This window comes from Topomyia yanbarensis, chromosome 1 (genome assembly GCF_030247195.1).
Source record: "Topomyia yanbarensis strain Yona2022 chromosome 1, ASM3024719v1, whole genome shotgun sequence".
Taxonomy (NCBI): domain Eukaryota; kingdom Metazoa; phylum Arthropoda; class Insecta; order Diptera; family Culicidae; genus Topomyia; species Topomyia yanbarensis.
Window position 1 is genome coordinate 30436725 of NC_080670.1, and position 22754 is coordinate 30459478.

The 22754-nt window shown below is 42.4% G+C and overlaps 1 protein-coding gene across 3 annotated transcripts in view; it reads left to right on the forward strand.

Moving 5' to 3' along the window:
- The first annotated feature begins 235 nt into the window (after nt 1-235).
- LOC131677226 (serine/threonine-protein kinase stk11) overlaps nt 236-22754 on the forward strand; it is a 33199-nt gene continuing 10680 nt past the window's right edge. The window contains exons 1-6 of one of the 3 annotated variants that reach the window (XR_009303306.1): nt 236-1162; nt 13550-13912; nt 13971-14107; nt 14168-14353; nt 14420-14583; nt 14755-15241. Coding sequence is in view for 2 of the 3 variants with exons in the window: in XM_058956939.1 (XP_058812922.1) it covers nt 620-1162; nt 13550-13912; nt 13971-14107; nt 14168-14353; nt 14420-14583; nt 14755-15143 (1782 nt within the window). In the remaining variant the exon portion in view is untranslated. Of the gene's footprint in view, nt 1163-13549; nt 13913-13970; nt 14108-14167; nt 14354-14419; nt 14584-14728; nt 15315-22754 lie in introns of those variants that run through there. The other 2 variants (XM_058956939.1, XM_058956940.1) reach the window with 2 other exon arrangements.

A 22754-nucleotide genomic window follows, 5' to 3' on the forward strand; every position in this document is an offset into this window, starting at 1 on the left:
TTTTAAAATATATATTCTTAATGCGTTAACATTTCAAAAAAGGCATGGAAATAAAAAAAAATTGCAATGAGAAAAATCAGTTACAGAGAGCATTTTGAAATGTTGAAACTCTAACCAATCGAATCACCCCTCGCCCTAAACACGATGCAAGAACGAATTCGTTCCCGAAGGGGCAAACTCGATTTTGACAGCGCATCATCGCATCCATCGGGCAAACGAAAGAGAGGAAGGAAAACAAACGAATAAAAAATTACGCCAAATGTCAACCGGGTCGTAGTAATCTTCGATTTTGATTTTACGTGCGAAGAAAAAAACTCGTGAAACAGTTCGGAAATCTTTTGATTCCAGCGGAAAATTGTGTCAGGACGGAACAAAGTTCGCCGCAGTTGAATTGAGTCAGGTTTTAGGCAAACCGAGTAAGCTCAGCCAGCGGAGCTTTGTTTGCTTCTCGCGTAACTCCTCTGGGAGGAGCGCGCCCTTGTCATTGCGAAAGGGATATTTTTTTCCTCTTCCTGCTTCTATCCAGAGTGTTCTGCTCGACCGTCGACACAGGCTAAATGGTCAGAATAAGTTAAAAATTGTGTGACGAAATCACAGCAACAGCCGCGGCTCGGTAAGAATGGAAGTGGTAGACCCGGGCCATACGACGGAAATGTGCTACCTAACAGCCTCCAGTTCGACGACGGACATGGGCGGAAAACATAATCTTTGCCATCAGCCGCAGCAGAACAATAACATCGGAACGGTAAACAGGTCGGATACCGATGATAAGGACGATCCGGGACGGTACGCATATGCTGGGGATGATCCGCCTCCGGCGGATGGGTTTGCTAGAGGGAATAATGGCAATTTGTTCGAAGTGCCGGAGCATGAGGAAGATTATGGGTTGGAGGAAGTGTACCGTACGGTGGACAGTCAGCGGTCGGCGGTTCAGTGGATAAACGACGACGATGAGATTGAACGGTTGGACCTGTCGCTGTCTGTTGATCCGGCCAACATCGTGTTCAATCGGGTGGACAGTGCGGATATCATCTATCAGGCCAAGCGGAAGAAATGCAAACTGGTTGGAAAGTATGTGATGGGGGACGTGCTGGGCGAAGGGAGCTACGGCAAGGTGAAGGAAGTGCTGGACTCCGAGACGCTCAGCCGGCGGGCGGTTAAGGTAAGGAAAGGAGGGTTTTAGGGGTACCTAAATTGAGAGAGGAAGGGGATTGCGTAATCGATGTGAAATAGCGTAAAAATGTGCATTTTGGTTCACATCTGTTAGGGCATTTAGTATGGTTCAATTTGAAGTATTAGTCGTTAGGTTAACTTCAGCTATAGGTATAGGTGTCACATTTTCTATGGAACGCCGCCAACACCTGGGACAATCACGCGTAGCGTAGAACGACTTAAGCATGCAGCGGGGAGAATTGTCATGGACTTGTACCATGGGACAATTCTCACCATATTTCTTTTTGCTATTTTAAAAAAAATTCTCGGAATGTTTATTTTCAAGACGTAGTTGAAATTTAATTTTAGAACGATGAAAATGTGCAATTTGTGAAAAATCTAAAACAGCACTATAAATTTACTAACCTGGTCATTACCGGTAATGACCAGGTTAGTAAATTTATAGTGCTGTTTTTTTTTTTGATTTTTCACAAATTGCACATTTTCATCGTTCTAAAATTAAATTTTAGATTAGACTACTTCCGTAAACCATTTTTTAAATTGTAACAGGAATCGAGCCGGAATTAACATTGACAACACAAGCAAAACTTTTCATCGAAAGCTGAATTTGAATTTAAATTTTCAGCCATTTCTCAAGCACTTTTTCCACCTTCTTTTCGCGAATTAACTTTATCCTTCAAGCACTACAGGACATTTTATATTTTGAAATGGAACTGAACGTTTTTTTGCTAATAGCTGCTCGTTTAACCTAATTTGCACCAAGCAACACAGAACGCGACGCTGAACGATTGCGAGGAACTACGCGCAAATCGCAGGACCATTTTCTTTTTTCTCATTTCGACATTCGATTATAGTTACTATTGGGGTTTTCAATTGATTGACACCGGTGTAGTGGATTCAAATATTTGGATTTGGACAAGAGGCCTTGGAACGCAGCCAAAAAAAATCGCCGCAGTTTCCAATACCCACCACCAGCAGCCACAATCGGCAAACGGGCGGCCATTTGGGGTGGCGATAATGATTGTAGTGAATTGTAGAAACTCTCAGGTTATGGGCCCAGCGCTACGCCCTAACCTGCATTTTTTCGGCTTTCCACATGTGCGTGATCGTCGGAATATAGTTTTTTTTTGTTCGGTTGAGTGAACGGGATTTTTTTTTCTTTTCTCGGTTGAGCATTTAAAAGTATTTTCCACGATGGAAGTGGATAGAAAAGTGTACCTCTTTGACGGGAGTAATTTCGCTAACTGGAGCTTCCGGATGGAAGTCCACTTGGAAGAGCTAGGGCTCCTTTCGTGTATTGAACAAGCGGCAGATGATGTGCCGGAATATCGTGTTCTTGCCAGTGACAGAGCTGAAATTAAGTTGGAGAAGGAGAAAATGCTGGCGGAAAGAAGAGTAAATGACGTGAAGTGCAAGTCGGTTCTGATCAGGAATATAGCGGATTCGCAGCTAGAGTACGTCAAGCAGAAGCGAACGCCAGTGGAAATCTGGAGGGCCCTGCAAAACGCATTTGCTTGGAAAGGAATTTCGGGCCAGTTCTTCTTGCTCAAGAAGCTGTCGGCAATGAAGTATGATGAGGGCGGATCGTTGGAAGAGCATCTGCTGATGTTTGACAGAATAGTGCGCGATTTGCAATCGGCGGGTATAAACTTGGATGAGCGTCTGGTCGTTTTCTATCTGCTCCAAACAATGCCGCGGTCTTACGGTCAGCTGGTGACAGTACTCGAGACTCTTTCGGATGATCAGCGTACGCTAGATTTTGTACGAGCTCGGTTGTTGAACGAAAGTGTAAAGCGTGCGAACAGTGATGTTGTGGAGGTGGAAAATGAGCCCACAGCGTTCGCTAGTAAATCTTTCGGAAAAAGTGGCAATCGAGACAAGAGCAAGCTGAAATGTTTTTATTGCGGGAAGCTCGGGCATGTACAAGCAGAGTGTCCATATCGAAAAGAGCAAGTGTTCGAAAAAGAAACCACGAAAAATGTGCATAAGGGAAAAGCTCATGTCAGCGAAAAAGAAGTGGCCTTCATTAGCAGTCTGTTTAGTGGTGGTATGGGTGGCAGTGCAAACGACTCACTGAACAGTGCCGTGTCTTGGATTCTGGACTCAGGGGCGTCCGATCATATGGTGGGAACGACGGAATGGTTGCGTAATATTAAGCATCTGGAAGAGCCAGTGATTATAAAAGTTGCGTCCGGTCAAGTGCTTGAATGTAAATACACTGGGACAGTGGATATGATGGCAAACGTGGGTAAGAAGCAGCAAAAGTGCGTTGTGAATGATGTACTGTATGTTCCGGGACTGCAGTACAACTTATTTTCGATAAGACGTGTGGGTCTGCAAGGAATGAAAGTTGAGTTCGGGAAGCACATTGCAATTATTAAACGAGATGGCGAGGTGGTTTGCATAGCCAAACGGAAGGATTGTTTATACGAACTGGACGTGAACGTGTGGAAAGTGAAGGGGCAGACCACCCTATTAAGTAAAAAGACGATAAGTGACGAAGAACTATGGCACAGACGATATGGTCACATAGGAAATAGTGGACTGATGAAGTTAGTGAATGGAAATATGGTGAAAGGTTTAGTGATGAAGACAAGTAGAGATACAGAAAGCAAATTGTGCGGAGCTTGCTTGAAAGCTAAGCAGACCCGGCGACCGTTCATTGAGATGCCCTTGCCTAGGAGTTCTCGCCCGTTGGAGCTGATTCACAGCGACGTGTGTGGAAGTATGAAGCCTATTGCGTGGAATGGTAAGCAATATTATGTTTCTTTCACCGATGATTATACTCATTTCTCGGCCGTGTATATACTGTACACCAAAGATGAGGTTCATGATGCTTTTGTAACATTTGCGGCTATGGCAGAATCGCACTTTGACAGCAGCATATCGCGCCTCAGATGCGATAATGGGGGCGAATACGTAGGAGATAAATTTCGCAATTTCTGTCGTTTGAAGGGTATACAGTTAGAGTATACCGTTCCATATACACCACAGCAGAATGGTGTAAGCGAGCGGCTTAACCGGACCGTTATGGACAAGGCAAGGGCAATGATAGAAGATGCAGGGATGGATAAGAATATGTGGTGCGAGGCGGTATTGACTGCTGTGTTCATCATCAACAGGAGCCCGACAGCTGCATTACCAAGCGGAAAGACGCCCTATGAGATGTGGTACGGCCACAAACCTGATGTTTCCAAGTTACGGATTTTTGGTAGTAGAGCCTATAGTTTTATACCGAAAGAAAAGCGGAATAAGTTAGAGTCGCGCAGTAAGATTTGCTTCCTCGTCGGATATGGAGTGAATGGATATCGTTTGTGGGACGGCCGAAAGATATTTATTGCCCGTGACGTTGCTGTGGATGAGTCCGCTAAACTGCTGAATGAAGGAGAAGATGCTTCCGTTGAGGAACATGGCTCAGAAACGGTCGAGTTGGCCGGGCCTTCACAATTGGTTACGATGGATCATGAGGTTCCTGCATCGAATTCTAGTACAAGACCTGTACCGGATGATGTAAATTCGGAGATTGCTGGACAGGATGATTATGTTGACCATTCATGCGATATGGTTGAGGTTAGTGACAATGAGGAATTCGACGACTGCGAAGATGATAGTGAATTGAAAGATAGGGATCCTCTAGCAATTCGACGGAGTGAGCGGAAACGTACTCTGCCAACGAGACTGAAGGACTATTCTTACCTCGCATTTGCTCTCAATGCGGAGAGTTATGTTGCTAACCTTCCGGCCACAATCGAGGAATTACAAAAGAGTAATGATTGGCCCGAGTGGAAAGTGGCCGTTGACGAGGAACTTAAATCCTTAACCGACAACGAGACTTGGCATCTGGTAGACCTCCCAAAAGGTCGTAAACCAATTGGTTGTAAGTGGGTGTTCCGCCTGAAAACCAACCCGGATGGTTCTATATACAAAAGAAAGGCTAGGCTGGTCGCAAAAGGGTTTACCCAGCGTTATGGGTATGATTTTCATGAAACGTATGCACCTGTGATCAAGATGTCGACCGTGCGAATGATGCTAGCTTTAGCAAATCACAATGGCTTCGCAGTTCACCAAATGGATGTAAAGGCGGCTTTTCTCAATGGAGTCCTCACTGAGGACATATACATGCGTCAGCCCGAAGGATTTGAGGAGGGGGAGAAAGTGTGCAAGCTCAGCAAATCAATCTATGGACTGAAGCAATCTTCAAAGAAATGGAACGATAGATTCGATGAATTTGTGAAGCGGATTGGATTCCGGCGCTGTGTAGAAGATAGCTGCTTGTATGTACGTCAAGGGAAGTTCGGTCCAGTGTACCTTGTTCTGTACGTAGATGACGCTCTTATTATGTCAAAGAATCTGCAGGAAGTTGAAGCGGTTAGGCGTTTGCTGCTACGGGAGTTTCGTATGGAGGATCTGGGTGAAGCTCAAATGTTTTTGGGTATCCGGATCGAGCGAGATGTCAAGAATGGAATCATGAAGCTGAGCCAGCCTTGCTACACAGAGGCAATTCTTAAGCGTTTCGGTATGGAAACCTGCAAACCGGCATCAACGCCCATGGCCACCACCTTGTTGTTGCAGAAGGCATCAGAGGAGAAGAACCTAGAGATACCCTATCGCGAGTTGATAGGTTGCCTTACATATCTTATGGTAACAACACGCCCTGATATAAGCGCTGCTGTATCATATTTCAGCCAATTTCAATGTAATCCTACCCAGGAACACTGGTCCTACGCAAAGAAAATACTACGCTTTTTGAGGGGAACTACGCAACATGGTTTGGTATACAAAAGAGATGAATCAGCAAAGCAAATAATTGGTTTTGCCGACGCAAACTGGGCAACCGACCCCAGTGATCGCCACTCTGTCTCCGGGTATATATTTCAGATATATGGTGCAACAACTTCTTGGAGTACTCGCAAGCAAAGTACAATTGCCCTGTCTTCTACTGAATCGGAATGCAGTGCTTTGGCTGACTGCATTTGTGAATCGCTGTGGATCTCGAAGTTATTCAAAGAGTTGAACGTACTACACACGGATAGCATCATTATATTTGAGGACAACCAGTCTGCTATCGCGATAGCTGAATCAGAGGCGCCTGCTAAGAAGCTGAAACACACAGACATCAAGTTGCAATTCATCAAAGAATGTGTCTTGAGTCGGAAGGTTAAAATAGAGTATTTGCCAAGCAGCGAGCAACCGGCAGATATGTTGACAAAAGGTCTGGTTCCTGCCACCTTCAACAAGCACTGTACTAGGCTGGGAATTCAAAAGTGATCAGTTTGAGGGGGGATATTAGGATCAAGTCTGATCACTCACAATTAAGCGTGTAACTGCCTTACCTGAACTTATATACATTGAGCTGTATTATTTATATTACTACCACGTTGTACTTTACGGTATACAAATTAAACACTTCCAAACTGTACGTCAAACTGAGCAAACGTGTTTCTCTTATTTGCTCCATTCATATCCCATTCTCAGATTGTAATCCAGGTTGGTCGTCGCTTTTTAGCATAATTTAAGCCTTGACCACTCCCCAAGCCAAACCGCCATTTTGAAATCTGCCATTTTATCAGCAGGACTCCGGTTTATACCTATAAAACATTTTTGGCCTACACCAGCCCTACAGTGCCGCTCATCGAATAACTACACCAGAAAGCGGGCTAAGCTGACGAATCGAATCCCTTGAAGAAACTCGAGTCCGTCAACATACTCGAGGACGCGTAGAGGACCGGTAGCAAGTGGTATAGCGGCAGTAAACTCGCATAGATTTGCGGATCCGGAAGACGAAAAATAGGAGGAGCAGTAATAACGAGTTAGAGTAATGAAGGAGACCCGAAGAAGAGAAGAACGGGAAGTGCTGAGGCAAAGATACCTAGTAAGGACGTGGGAAAGGAAGGAATAAAAAGTGTCGAAAAAATTGAATAAAGAATCTTGCCGAGTGTTTCTCATATTTGCTGGGTAGTAGCAACATGCAAGCTACAACTGTTATCTACCACAGTTCCTACCACGTCATGGTTGTTTCAGCAAGTATCTACATCAACTCGGTTACGCGCCTTCTCCTTACTATCCGGAATGTGACCGTGGTCCTCGATTGTCCCATATTCGAGGAAAAGGGAAGTAAGTTGTCAACGCACGGGTAACTTAATGGATCAAGCGAAGCGTAAAACCATAAAATCTCCCCCACGAAATAATACTGTGATGTAGTTGTGTGGAGGAAAAAGTAGGAAGAGTTAGGAGTGTTTTTAATAGTTAGGCACGAAAGTGAGTCCCATACAGTACCGATCCACTATAAGTCAGGGTTTTCTAAGCTTTTTTTCCACTTCACAATAATTAACATTTTAATTTTTATGGCTGCGTCCTGTTGTTTACCTTTATCTCTTAGTACTCGAATTGTGGTTTACTCGTTTCCAACAGTTTGTTCCAAAAAGCACGGATTTTCAGCAGAACAACTTCGAAATAATATGCACAAATAGTGTATGTAAACTAAGTAGACTGAGGGACAGTTCTCTTCAATCAATAACACGCGTATGTTTTGATGGTGTACACTAAACTGAGAACGATCGCCCAGCAACCGCCTGTATATATTTATTTTCTTAATCGTATCCACACGCATACTCGCGTACACTGTGGTACTCGCTTATTACTTGGTCATTCGACAATACATAACAATCCTTACCCCTTTTAAGTTTATAAATTCAGCACGATATAATTCAGTTTAAATAAATTTACATAATAAAACCTTAACTAATAGTAATAAAATTCAAAATTATATAAAATATTTCACTTAGAATATATAAAATTCTTTTCGATGTTGGCTCTTCTTAGTCTGTTCGATCTCCTTAGAGTAGGAGTTTGTATTTTAGCTGTTCTTCGTTTGCCACTCGATGACTCGAAAAGTTTCCTGCGTTTGATAATCCTCGAAAAACATCCTCCTCATCATCGCTCGTCGTACCGCGAAAATCTCGCTTTCGACTGGCGCTTTTACCATCACAATGTTTTTCGATAACGACCGTGCTAGCGGAAGGAAATAAAATTCCACGCGCCTTAGCCATCGTCTTACTTGGCACCTTTAGCTGGTTTCGATGAGCTGTAAGCCGAACGTTTCCAATCACAATCTGGAATAAATTTTTCGATAATTTTTTTTATGAATTGAGCCTTCAGCCATCTTGCGAAATCCTGGGATTTGTGATTTTTGTAATAAATCACATCGCCCATCGTCAACTTATCTACAGGTTCACTAGGTTGAATCTGCTCAAAAATCTTTGGTATCGGTTTATCACTTGGTGGTGGTGGTTCAGCTAATTGCTGTTTGTAATGAGACTTGGGGTTCAACAAATCGATTAACATTTTAGGTTTGTAAGAAAATATGCTCTCTGATGGGAATTTGCCATCTGACGACAAACAAGTATTTCTGTAGTTCATCAGAAACAAATTAATTTGATCATCAATGTCTAATCTTTTGATTGTAGGCTCTAGCATAAAACGTTTGAGAACATCCTTAACAATCCTGACAGATCGCTCTGCCTGTCCACTACTGGGAGGATTATAAGGAGGGCTTTTTAACACCTTGATTCCTTGCCTTTCTAAAAAGGTTATAAAATCGCAAGAATTAAACGGAGGACCGCCGTCCGTAACCACTACATCTGGCAATCCAAATCTAGCAAATACCCCAACAAATTTCTTTAAAACTTTCCTAGCATCAGTTCCATGTTTCATCCATTCAATCTCGATCCACTTTGAATGGCTATCAATAACCAACAGAAATGTTCTGTGCTCAAAATGGAAGAAATCGGCATGAATTCTGCTAAATGGTATTTTGGTAGGGATCCACGCAGAAATTACTTTTGGTTTGGGAACAACAGCCATTCTCCTGCAAGATTCGCAATCACCGACATATTTTTCAATGTCTGAGTTAATTCCAAACCAAAATACTGCCCGACGAGCTAATTGTTTCATTTTCACAACTCCAGAATGATTGGCGTGTAATAATTTCAAAATCCCGCTATGCATGGAATTTGGAATCAACACCCTGTCCTGAAATAACAAACAATCCCCGACAATTTCCAAATCAACACGATTTGAGAAAATGTGTGCATAACGTTTGTCTATTCTCTCTGGCCAACCATTCTGCATAAACTTAACAACTTGTTGTAAAAATTCGTCGGCTCTAGTCTCGTTGGCAACTTGAGAAAAATCTACAGGAAATTCCTGGCTAAAATTAATACTTTTGACAGTTTCTCTGTCAAACTGTGCTGGAACTGTCTGATTCAATGGAAACCGCGAACAGAAATCAGCGTTTCCCATCTTTTCAGACGGGCCTATATATAATGTCGAAATCATAAATAGCCATTTCCAAAATATATCTTTGTAATCTGGTTACAAAGATAGCATTTTTCCCTGCTTTCCCGAAAATTCCAACCAAAGGCTTGTGATCAGTATAAACAACAAACCTCTGACCATATAAAAACTTGTGAAACTTCTTCACAGTGCAGACCAATGCTAAAGCCTCTAAATGAAGTATTGGATACTTCATTTGAGCTTTATTCAAAGAGAAAGAAGTAAAGGAGATAGGTTTTTCCACACCCTTTACCTCATGTGCAATCACTCCTCCTAGACCATAACCTGAAGCGTCCGAAACAACTACTATTGGTTTCATAGGGTCGTAAAACTCGAGAATATTAGCATTAAGTAGCTCATTTTTACACCTAACGAAAGCCTTGTCACTATTCTCATCCCACACGAACTTCACGTCCTTCTTCAAAAACCTATACAAACAACTAATCTTCGAAGACAAGTGGGGAACAAACTTTCCATAATAATTTACGAGCCCTAAAAACGACTTCAACTCCGTCACATTCCTTGGTACTGTAGCCTCTCTAATTGTAGCTAGTTTATCAGGACAAGGAAGCAACCCATTCTCCGAAATAATATGGCCTAGATAAGGTAAAGATGACACGAAGAACTTACATTTACTCCAATTCACCTTAATGTTTGCCTGAGCTAACCTATCTAAAACGGCAGAAACTTTCTTACGACAGTCGTCTAAATCTTTTCCAGCTATGAGTACATCATCCAAATAGCAGCGTATATGTTTCAATCCAGCCAGCACCTGGTCCATCACCTGTTGAAAAATCGCCGCACTCGATGAAGCTCCTTGAGGCAACCTGTTGTAAGTGTAAAGTCCCTTGATCGTGTTGATAACCACAAACTTCCTGGATTTTTCTGACAGCATAAGTTGAGTATACGCTCCTTCCAAATCAAGGGCACAGAAAACTTTACAACCCGCTAAATCTGCGAAAATATCCTGCGCTAAAGGTAACGGATAGCTGTTGGGAATAATTAATTTATTGATGGACACCTTACAATCTATTACCAACCTAATCTCACCATCCTTTTTGGGAACAACGACGACTGGAGAAGCCCACTCACTTGTTTTAATAGGAGTAATAACATTTTCCTTTTCCAATTTTCCTAAATACTCAATAACTTTCTCCCTAAGTCTGAATGGAACTTCATACGCTCGTTTAAAAATAGGAGTATTGTCCTTCAACACAAGATCCGCCTCAAAACCAATGATTGGCGAGGTAAGATCCTTTGAAAATACTTGAGAATACTTTTGCTTTATTTCCAGCAAAAAATTCTCAGCTAGATTTGGTAAATGTAAATTGTTAATCTGAGAAACCCCTGTAAAATATTCTTTCCAATCCGGGTAGAATACATCGAGCCATCTACGTCCCATTAATGGCACAAAGTCATAATTACACTCCAATACAAACAATGGCAATTCAAGTTCAATGGTCCTAAAACGAACCATAACGTCAAGTTTTCCTAATATATTCAGCTTCGAACCATTCACCACCACCAATTCCCTGTTAGTTTTCTGTAATGGCAAGTCAAACAATTTCTCATATAAAATAGAACCAATAACAGAAACAGCCGAACCACAGTCAACCTCCATTTTAACCAGCTTGTCTTGAACAAGTAACTTCAAAAAGCATGGTTCGCTTATTTTATTCATGGACGACACTTTCATACATAAAAAATCACCTGAATCGCTATCGCTCTCAGGATTGTCCAAATCAGCTCGCAAACGGTTGAAAAGTTCGCCGATTTTCTCATCGCCAAAACTCAAATCTTTTTTCTTGTCATCACCAACAAACTTTACCGAATTCCGCTCCTGTCGCATGCGCTTGAAACAAGTGCGCTTGATGTGACCCTTAATTCCGCAAAAATCGCACTTTTTATCCGCATACCGTCCAGCTCGTCGAAACTCACCACTCCTACTTCGCCCTTGCCGTTTATAAACAGCACTGCGACTACGACTCCTGCTCTTGTCACGGCTGACCTTTCTGTCGAACGTTTCTTTTCGACCCAAACGTTGCTTTACCGAAGCTACTTGGCCGCCTTGTCGATCGCCGATCATTCGAGCCCGTGACCCAGCCAACTCCCAGTTCACAATAAATCTTTCAACCGTTGCCAAACTAGGGTTTTCCTCATTCAGTAGCTTTTCCTGCAAAGATTTATCGAAAACTCCCATCACAAGTTTATCTCGGATGGCAGTTTCGCGAAATTCGCCAAACGCGCAGAATTCGGCCTGTAATTTTACAGCTAGCACGAAATCCTCTGCCTTCTCGTTTGGTCCTTGAACACGGTTATACAATTTATAGCACTGAATCAAGTCTGAATCGACCTTGTCAAAACGCTCACGCAACTTTTGTGAAATATCACCGTAACCAACATTTTTAAGGTCATCCTTTGAAGGATACAACAGTTTAAGCTCCTCGTAAACTGCCGGTCCACTCAACGTGACAAAGAGCGCTTTCTGTTTCACCGGATCGTCAATCCCGTTCACTTGGAACAAATATTCCAACCGTTCAGAATAATTGGTGAACGAAGTACCAACCACATACGGTTCAATCGTGCCAATCAACACGTTGGCCTTACCATTGCTACCTTCAGCCATATCGAATGTGCTAAATAAAACAATTCAAGCGCAAAAATAAAAAATAAAACAAAATATACTTTTATTTATTTCGCTAACCGTCCCGTATATGGTACCTTACCGTACTCGACACCCGTCTCAACGAACAAAAAGTATGGAATTCTGCCGAAAATTTCAGCCCGACACAATATTCGACAAACTTTTCGCACGACTCAAGCCAGCAGAACTGCAGTAAAACTGGCAGCACTGCGCTGAACTGTCCGAAATTATGTTGGGATCTCACTGAATGAGAACTCTACCAACACCAAGCACAACAGAATGAACACCAAAACCTAAAACGGAAAGAAAAGAACGAAATACACAATCACCGCCGCCAAAAAAACACTGACGCTACCGTCACAAAATGGTGATTAAAATCGTTCACAAGCACATAAATTTTGCGATAGAACGTTTTATTGGCGCAACAACGGTCAATAGCCGTATACGCTGGCCCAGATTTCGATTTACCTTTCCTTTGCCGTGTGCAATATCGCACCTATTTTCACCGGCACTTATTCCACAGCAAAACACTTGCTCTCCTTTTAATTTGCTGTTCACTCCTTTCAGCCGCCCGCTATCAGCAGCGAAAAACACTTTTAAATTCTTCTTTTTTTGCAATCACTTTCACTTAAAATTTTTTTTAATATATTTTCACCTCGTCGCCACTGTAAACTAAGTAGACTGAGGGACAGTTCTCATCAATCAATAACACGCGTATGTTTTGATGGAGTGTACACTAAACTGAGAACGATCGCCCAGCAACCGTCTGTATATATTTATTTTCTTAATCGTATCCACACGCATACTCGCGTACACTGTGGTACTCGCTTATTACTGGGTCATTCGACAATACATAACAGTGTACAGAACCAGAGATGCCAGATTTGCAGACAAGTCTGCAAATTCGCAGACTTAATTTAAGCTGCAGATTTTTTCGATGACGCAGATATTTGCAGATTTTTTAATTTGGTTGCAGATATTTGCAGATTTTTTAGTTTTGTTGCAGATATTTGCAGATTTTTGAACACAAAGGCACTGGTTACACTAGCTTTCCTGACATTTTTTGTTCTTCCCAGACTTTTAAAATTATTATTGCAGACATTTGAAAAAAGTACCTGGCATCTCTGTACAGAACCCGGAATGTGACTGAGAAAGAAAAGCAAAACACAGGAGTAAGAGAGAAAGCCGTGAGTTGTCCCGCTTGTCCCAATGCGAGTTGATTCGATCGGTAGAAGACTCGGAAACGTTCTTCAAAGTTTGATCAGTCTTGCCTTTCTTTTATAAGATTTGAAACTAGATTTACCGTATTGCAAAAATTTCGTATTCACCCTTCACGAATTCCTTTAAATGCTTTAAATTTAAACCGATCGACATTTGCATTTCTCCACCCACTTCCAGATCCTTACCAAGCGGAAACTGCGACGCATTCCAAACGGCGAACAGAACGTCCGGTGCGAGATAAATCTGCTGCGTCGGTTGCACCACAACAACGTGATCGAGCTGCTCGATGTTCTGTACAACGAGGAAAAGCAGAAGATGTACTTGATCATGGAGTACTGTGTGGGCGGATTGCAGGAGATGCTGGATTCCGTTCCATCGAAGAAACTACCGATGCATCAGACTCACAGCTACTTTGTCCAGTTGCTGAGTGGGTTGGAATATCTGCACGGGATGGGTATCATCCACAAGGATATCAAGCCGGGCAATTTGCTGCTGACGCTGGATCACACGTTGAAGATTACGGATTTTGGCGTGGCGGAGGTTCGTTGTTGTGTTCGAGATTTTTGAACATTTTTCTAGCATTTTGTCTACTCGACAGGCACTGGATATTTTCGCTTCTAATGACGACTGCACTACCGGACAGGGTTCACCGGCTTTCCAACCACCGGAAATCGCCAACGGACACGAGGTCTTTTCCGGCTTCAAAGTAGATATTTGGAGCGCTGGAGTTACGCTGTTAGTTTGAGCGCTTAAACAACCATAATCTGAAATTTAATGAAGTTGTTTGCATTACAGTTATAACATCGCAACGGGACTATACCCGTATGAAGGTGATAATATTTACAAATTACTAGAGAATATAGGAAAATGTGAATGGGTTGCCCCCGAGTGGTTAGAGTGCCGGCTAGCGGACATGTTGACTAATATTCTGAAGGCGGATCCGCTGGAGCGATTCAGCTTGCAACAAATTCGGCAGCATGAGTAAGTTTAGCCTTGTCACTGGTAGGGAGATAAGCCGTTCAACTAATACCCTTTCCATTTTTTCAGATGGTTCCGATGTGCTCCGATAGCCACAGGCCCTTCCGTGCCGGTACCACCCCTCAAGGGAGACTCACTTCGACGTTCCACTGTGTTGCCTTACCTAGAAGCTCACCACTACGAGGCGGATCGGGATATGGCCAATGTGTACTTCACCGAGCACGACATCAACGGTGAGTTTATTATCATTTCAACTTTGACCAACTACTAATTGAGTTACGTGCTTGACTACTACTGAGTGAGTGTTGCTTACTGACCAACTAACCGTAACCGCCTACCACCAATTCTTAGAGCAAAACAGAGGCAATTAACACCCAGGTTGCTTTCCGGTTCTATGCTTACAGAGGAGATAGCCCGCCGTCAGCAGCAGCAAGGCTCCTTGCTGGACCCTGGCTGTCCCCACGCGTTGGAGTCACTGTCGTACCACTCGGACCAGCATCACGATGTTCAGTCGCAGCATCATAATCAACACCATCAGTATCAGAACAACAGTAGTAATGTTAGTGCAAGCTATTCCGGTGAAGGAGCCGGCGATGCGGATAGTGGGAACCGGTCGCAGCGGAAATTGCGCAGTTTTTCCCTTTCACCTAAGATTAGCTCGCGCCATGCTACGGCGGTTACGGGTGCCGAGGGTGGTAATACGAGTAATAGTAGTAGCAGCAAGCGGTCCCGCCACAAGAAGCCCGTTTCCTGTATATCGTGGAAAAAGTGGTCCCACTGTCGACAATCGTGAAGCAGCAAAGCAGCGTTTGCGTAGGACTAGAAGGAAGAAGGACCGGTTGTTTCGCGGCGGGTCCCCGCATGCTGATGCCATTCGATGTTTTCTAGGAGGTAGGTATTGATGATTTAAGCAGTGTTAGGAAATGAAACACAATAGGTTATGTATTTTACTACTTTCCGAGTTTAGTAGCGAACATTTTTACGGCCGAGTTGAAAAAACAACCACAAATCTCGACGTGGATGGGACGGAAATGGGTCCCACTGAAAGGGGTTGCATTAGTTTTGTACGGAATTTGAAATATGAACAAATGCCTTGTAGTAGGTTAGTCAGTGAAAGAGGAAGAAGGGCGCAAACTGAGAGTGGACACTTCCAAGTGATCGATAATACCAAGCCTGTTTAGGAATATTAGGGGTAGGGCTTTCGATTTGCTACTATCCTGCAAATTAGGTTCCTTTACCATGTGAATATGTATGATTTGTAAATAATAGAGACGCAAACGAAAAAACAGAGTATTACTGCATTCAGCATTTGTAGTTTGGATCAAAGTTTCGATCGTGTTTGCACTGCTGGAGTGAGTTTGATTGCAAATGTCTAGGCTAGTATTTTGTTTTGTACAATTTCTGAACAGGGATTGCTTACTGTAACAGTTGCTTCTTTCGAGATGCCGTACCCAGTTTCTTCTGTGTTAATGATTTGGTTGGTTTGGATTTTAGTCTAAAACCCAAAAAGTGGCCCTGGTATGATGGCTTTGTAGTATCTGGAGCTGACACGTTAAACAGTTTTGAACGTTTGCATTCCCGCGACGTGAAGCTGGAATAATGTCGGAGCAGTAAGTAAACGTGATTCCGGGGCGGGCATAACGTAGTTGATAAATCGATTGCCTTGTACGCAGCTCATCTGGGTTGGATTCCCAATCCCGCACATAGGATCAGAAATTTTCCTAGAGATTTTTCTAACCCGGAGGTTAAAACCTCTATAATCGAAATAAAAAAAGAGCGAGATCCCCAATAACTTACACGCATTTACGCAGATTATATTTAACGATTGATAAAAATTGACGAAAATTGTTCACCGCTTAAGTAGGAGTTTGCCCACTACTTGGGTTCTGTCATGATCCAGTGTAACGCCGACATAAACTAGAGCACTCTAGTTAGAGTGTGGCCAAGAGGCCATGACGTATCCAAACGAGCATGAAATTTGACGTATTTCTGTTGTGTATACGTCAAATTCCATGTTCGTTTGGATACGTCATGGCCTCTTAGCCATACTCTAACTAGAGTGCTCTAACATAAACTGGTCTCTACAGGTTCTAATATTAATTTGCCCGGCAGACCCTTATTCGTGACACAAAAACACCAAAAATAATTTTACCGTGTTTATACCACAGACTAACAGACATAACACTTTGAGGGAATTCTCTCAAAAAACGTCGATCCGGCATTTTTACAGAACATTAGCTCCACCTTTTATTCATGGTCCCAAACACTCATTTGCTGGTGGGTTACCCCTCAGGTTCGAGAACAATTTTTCACTAGTGGTCTATCCCCATTATGTTTGTTCATATGTCGGTGGCGCCATAATTTCAAATGCGGTCACAGTCCCAACTACAAATATATTTAAAATGTTCGTTAAAGCGGGCGAAGCATTGTTTTCGAGTGTTATGTCTGTTAGTCTGTGTTTATACACCAAATCTCCTCTGCACACGTCAATTTGCTGGTACTGCTAGTGGTCGCTGGCTGCTCCGGTAGCGGTCCTTTACATTAGATATGAAGGTTAGCTTGTATCCTTTGTTGAAACTTCCCTAGCGACGGTGCAAACTAGTGCCGGATCGTCTACTCGTCGTAAATGATCCCGGAAGTCGCCGCAGTGAGCTACCCAGGGAGAACATATGTCCGTTGGCTAATAACTGTCGATGTGAGCTTGGCGACTTGTCCTCTACAGCGAGAACGGCAGCATATCGGTTACTTTTCGTTTAGCCGGGAAAGCGAAAACATCGATAAGCCGACACCGCACTTTTCCTTAATTCACAGACCACAAACCACCTTTACGGTGACGGAAATCTGTCCCGAAAAAAGATAAATAAATTTAGAGCCTCTGTGCTTGGCTGTAGTCCGTCACTTTCTGCTCAATTCTGATGGCCGCCTCTCGCACGATACAAACGAATCGCCTGCCCTCCGCCACTGCCATCGCTTTCACACACCGTTCCGCGAATTCAGCACAATTTTGGACAGCAAGAGAAGAATTGTAGCCTATCTAACCCTATGTTGTTTATATGCAAAAATACTCTTATGTGGACTGATAACAACGTTCATGGAGGAGGTGGGTGTAGCGTAGTTGGTAAATCGATTGCCTTGTACGCAGCGCACCTGGGTTCGAGTCCCGGCCCCGCACATAGGGTTAGAAATTTTTCATAAGAGATTTTTCTAACCCGAAGAGGCGAATGACCTTAAGGTTAAAACCTCTATAATCGGAAAAAAAAAGTTCATGGACAAAATTTACGTTTCTTTGCCAGAATTCTCGCACAAATCGCGCAAAATGCTCGCAGAAACTCTGCCAGCATCAATTTCGCTTTGCTCAACTGTTGCTAACTTTCTGCTTGCCACGATTACTGGGCTAGAGCCTAGGGGCAGATCACTTGTGATGCATTTTTAAAAATCAGCGAAATTAAATGCATTTATTTCCATCAAAATAGAAATTCATAATGTATTTTGCGTTGCGTGCAATGTTTTTGTGTTGCCTGCAATGTTGTTTGCGTTGCGTGTAAGACGTCAAAACCCTACAGAAAAACTAGCCCTATATTTAACAAAACGTCGAACAAAGTGGATCAGCGAAGGACGTTTGTTAAACAAACTTTTCTGCGAGGGAGTGCCAAGCTGATGCAAAAAATGGAAATTAAATGCATTTTTTCTAATTTGATGCAAATTTGTTATACATTCTTAGAGTGATCTGCCCCTAGGCTAGAGCTCCCAGTTACCGTGGCAAGCAGAAAGTTAGCAAAAGTTGAGCAAAGCGAAATTGATGCTGGCAGAGTTTCTGCGAGCATTTAGCGCGATTTGTGCGAAAATTCTAACAAAGAATTCGCTCAAATGCAACAACCGTTTCTGACAGAAGCGGTTAAACCAACCGATGCAACTCACTTTTATCCAGAATCCAGCCAGGAATGTACGACCCAGATCTCTGTACGCTTCCTGCCACATCTTTGTCAGATGTTTTGCTCGATTCGTGCTAAATTCTACCAGGTAGAAATTGCCAGGATCTTTGCACAGTTTATGTCCGAGTTATGCCAGGGTTTTGCTCGGTTCCTGTCAAAATTTGCCAGAAAACGTGAGCGAGACCGAGTTCGCCCTAGCTCAACTAACCCGACAGGATACGCGCAGAAATCTGACCAAACCAAGACTGACAGAAATCTAGCTGAGCGATCTCTGCCAGAAAATTTGGTGACTGGGAGCGTCTCTACCATAAATCGGATTACACACGAGAACTAGAAAAACTCTAGAAAGAGAACTGCGGAGACTCCATTTTGGATCGATTGGATTCGCGTTTAGCTGTCAAAAAACGAATCCAATCAAACATTGCCTATCCTTATAACATTGGACGTGTTGCCATACAATGCCGGGACATACGTTGCCAAAAATGCTGTTTTTCTCTCCGCAGTTCTCTTACTAGAGTTTTTCTAACGAGAACTTACAAATGTTCTCACTCCCGGTCAAAAAAAAAATGCGGACGAACATGGTCAGGCGATTTAAACAGTTTGACGTTTAACTCAACTCGCCTGTGCTAATTGCCCCTAGGAACAAATGCAATTTGCGAATGCAATTTAAAGGCAATTTCAACACTTAGACAAATTTTCTGGCGGCTGAAAAGGACTTGGTTGTTTTTGCGTTTTTCAAACATGGCGGTTCATGTTTGGCTTAAGCTTAAAACTGTTTTTTAAACAATTTGCGTGTTCTCGCTTGTATTTTGTTTGTATAGTACACTTCATTTAGCCAACGAATGTGGGAAATTGTGGAATCGTGTGTAAGTATAGTGAAACAAGATCTCTGACCTGAAGTCTTAATAAAAGTCAGATTGTGGTAAGTTTTGGTGTGCAATACCAATTTCACCATTCTTCCTATAATTTTGTGGTGTTACCTAGTGTTCTGAAAAGTTTATGTGAGTAGATAATGAATCCGAAAATAAGTATTACTTGTAATTTTCATATTACGCAATTAGGAGCGATTAAATGGCGCGTTCCGTGGGCGATTTGGGGGCGATTTAAGGGCGGGTTGGGCGGCACAAAAATGACGGTGGCAAATCGCCCAAATGTTGCATTTGAAATAGCCCCCTAATTGCCAGCAAATTGCTGGCAAATTGAAGGGCAAATAGCGCATCCGAGTTGGCAAAAAGCCCCCCGTTAGCCAGCAACTTGCCTTTTTGACTGGGATAAATCGGATTACACACGAAAACTTACAAATGTTCTCACTGTGTTGGCAAGACTCTTGCCTACTAATGCGATACCTCAGTAGAACTAAGCTGCCCATGCCCGGTCAAAAAGGGCAAGTTGCTGGCTAACAGGGGGCTATTTGTCAAATCGGATGCGCTAAATGCCCTTCAATTTGCCAGCAAATCGCTGGCCATTAGGAGGCTATTCCAAATGCAACATTTGGGCGATTTGCCGCCGTCATTTTTTGCCGCTCTACCCGCCCTTAAATCGCCCCCAAATCGTCCAGGGAACACGCCATTTAATCGCCCTTAATTGCCTATTATGAAAATCACAAATAATACTTATTTTCGGATTCGTTATCTACTCGCATAAACTTATCAGTACACTAGGTAATCACCACCAAACTATAGGAAGAATCAAAGGTGAAGTTGGTATTGCACACTAAAACTTACCACAATGTGACTTTCATTAAGACTTTAGGTCAGAGATCTTGTTCCACTATGCTTACACACGATTCCACAATTTCCCACATTCGTTGGCTAAATGAAGTGCACTAGACAAACAAAATACACCAGTTGTTTAAAAAAACAATTTTAAGCTTAAGTCAAACATGAACCGCCATGTTTGAAAAAGACAAAAAAAAACCAAGTCCATTTCAGCCGCCAGAAAATTTGTCTAAGTGTTGAAATTGCCTTTAAATCGCATTCGCAAAATGCATTTGTTACTAGGGGTAATTAGCACAGGCGAGTTGAGTCAAACGTCAAACTGTTTAAATCGCCTGACCATGTTCGTCCGCATTTTTTTGACCGGGTGATCGCATATTTCTAGAGAAAATTTTCAATAGGACGTAAGTAATGAGAGATTCTCCTTGGGGTCTTTCTCTTCTGTTCATTACTCGGTCATTTCAACATTTACTACTCTACTCTTTGCATAATATTTTAGTAAAAACCGTCGGCTTTCGATAGGTACTGGAAAATTAGTGCAAAGTGTTGTAATGACGTCGTAAAAAACGAAAGAGAATGTAAACAAAGAGAGGCTCTCAATGTTGCTTACGTCCTATTGAAATTTTTTCTAGATTTGCCGTATTTGTCTAATCCCACTGAGACGTCCAAAAAATTGTTTCAAAATCGTTCAACACGGGTCCAACGATGGACGTTTGTTGAACGGTTATTTGGACGTCGTCCAAATTGGTCCAACGAACGTCCTTCATTGGACGATTTTGAAACCAACCGTTCTTAGAGGGATGGCATATTCGTTTTTGACAGTGCACTACACCGGTGAGGTCGGTGCTACACTCATTCAAACTTGGGTGTAAAGGGCGAACACGAAATTATTGCGACACATTCAACAGGGCATAACTTTTTTACCATTGGGTAAAAATCAACCAAATTTTGCACACTTTCTCATTGATGTGTATTGTTTACATGTTGTCAAACTCGAAGTCGTGTTTTTCGATTCAACGAAAATGGAGGTGAACCAACGCGAGTCGAGCAAAAGTATCAAACACTTCGATCGAAAAGGAATCGCTTTTTTTCCGGTAAATCTTTTGTCGAATACAGACGCGTTTTCGGAGATAGATTGTCGGTACAGTTAGTGGTGGATATTTCTCGAAGAAAAAGCGATCAATAGCTAAATAACGGATATTGGATTCCAGTACTAAATTAAAAGTGGAAAAAAGCGATATTTGAGTCATTTAGTGAAATAATAGCTAATAGGAAATCGCACTTGAAAAAGCACGCCATTTTGTGCGAAATCATGGCAGAAGGGGAAGACCCACCGGACAGTGGAGGAAAGCCTTACGAAGAAGAGAGAAGCAGCATAAGGAAAAATAAAGAGTTCAAATACACTACAATGGACACCGCACCGTACCGTTTATTTTTTGAGTTACGGAAAGAAGAAACAGGAGTGAAGATAAATAGATACACGCTAGGGGCCAAACTAAGAGGAATGGAGATGTTCAAAAAACACATAATCGATATGAAACAAATCGGTCGCAATAAAATTATGGTGATTCTCAACAGTTTCATCAGGGCTAATCAACTATTAGATGTTATCAACAACGAAGAAGGCATATACAAAACATACATTCCGAAGCACTTGGTCTGCATCTCGGGAGTAATTACCGGGATCCCTCCGGATATTTCTGAGGAAGACATCCAGAATGACATCAAAAGTGATGCCCCCGTGGTCGGGGTTTACCGTTTAAACCGATACGAAAATGAGAGGAAAGTCCCTACAAACAGGATCTCAGTAACCTTCCGGGCTAGCATACTACCGGATAAAGTTTGGCTCTTCTGCTGCGTGAGTAGGATTAGACCATTTATTCAGAAAGTAGTATTTTGTACGCGCTGTCTAAGGTACAATCACAAAGAGGCAAACTGCAAAGGTGCGAGAAGATGCCTACGCTGTACGGAAAAACATGATGAGAACATCAAAGAAGAATGTCAAAACAAGTTGAAGTGTTTGCATTGTAAATCCGGCAACCATGTCACTGGTAGCAAAGAATGCAACGAGCACGAGATGCAGCAAAAAGCAAAGAATATGATGGCAAGGAAAAACATTACGTACATCGAAGCAAGAGAATTGCTACCGATAAACACTTCCAACACCTTCGAGCCTCTGATGAAACTTGACGAGTTTCCAACGTTAGCGGAACGGTTGACCAAAAACAACTTACAGGAGCAGTGGCAACGAACAAACTTGCCGAGAAACAGAATTACCCCAGCGGTGAAAGTATATCAGGAAAAGGAAAAAAGCAAACATAACAAAAGGAAACGCTCAGGCACAGAAATAGAAATGGAGCATACAACACAAACAGCAGGGCCATCAGGAAACAATCGAAAACAAACGGACAACACACTAAATGGAGTCGGATTGAACAACCCCCATAAAGTGGACACCACAGAGAAATGGAATCAAATTGTAGAAGAAGCATCCCGGAAGGCAACCACAACCGCGGTAAATCAATTCAAAGCAGCAATGATGAGCTTCTATGCGGAATTCATCGAAGAACAAAACATAGAGGAAAACGCGAAAGAAATATTTCGAAAGTGTGCAGAGAAACATTTTAACTTAGCTGAATCAATAATATAAAAAAGGAAAAAAAAATAGAAAAGTGTAGCAACAAAAGAAAAATAAAATTTTAAAATAGATATGGGTGAAGACTTAAAAATATTGCAGTGTAATGTACAAAGCTTAAA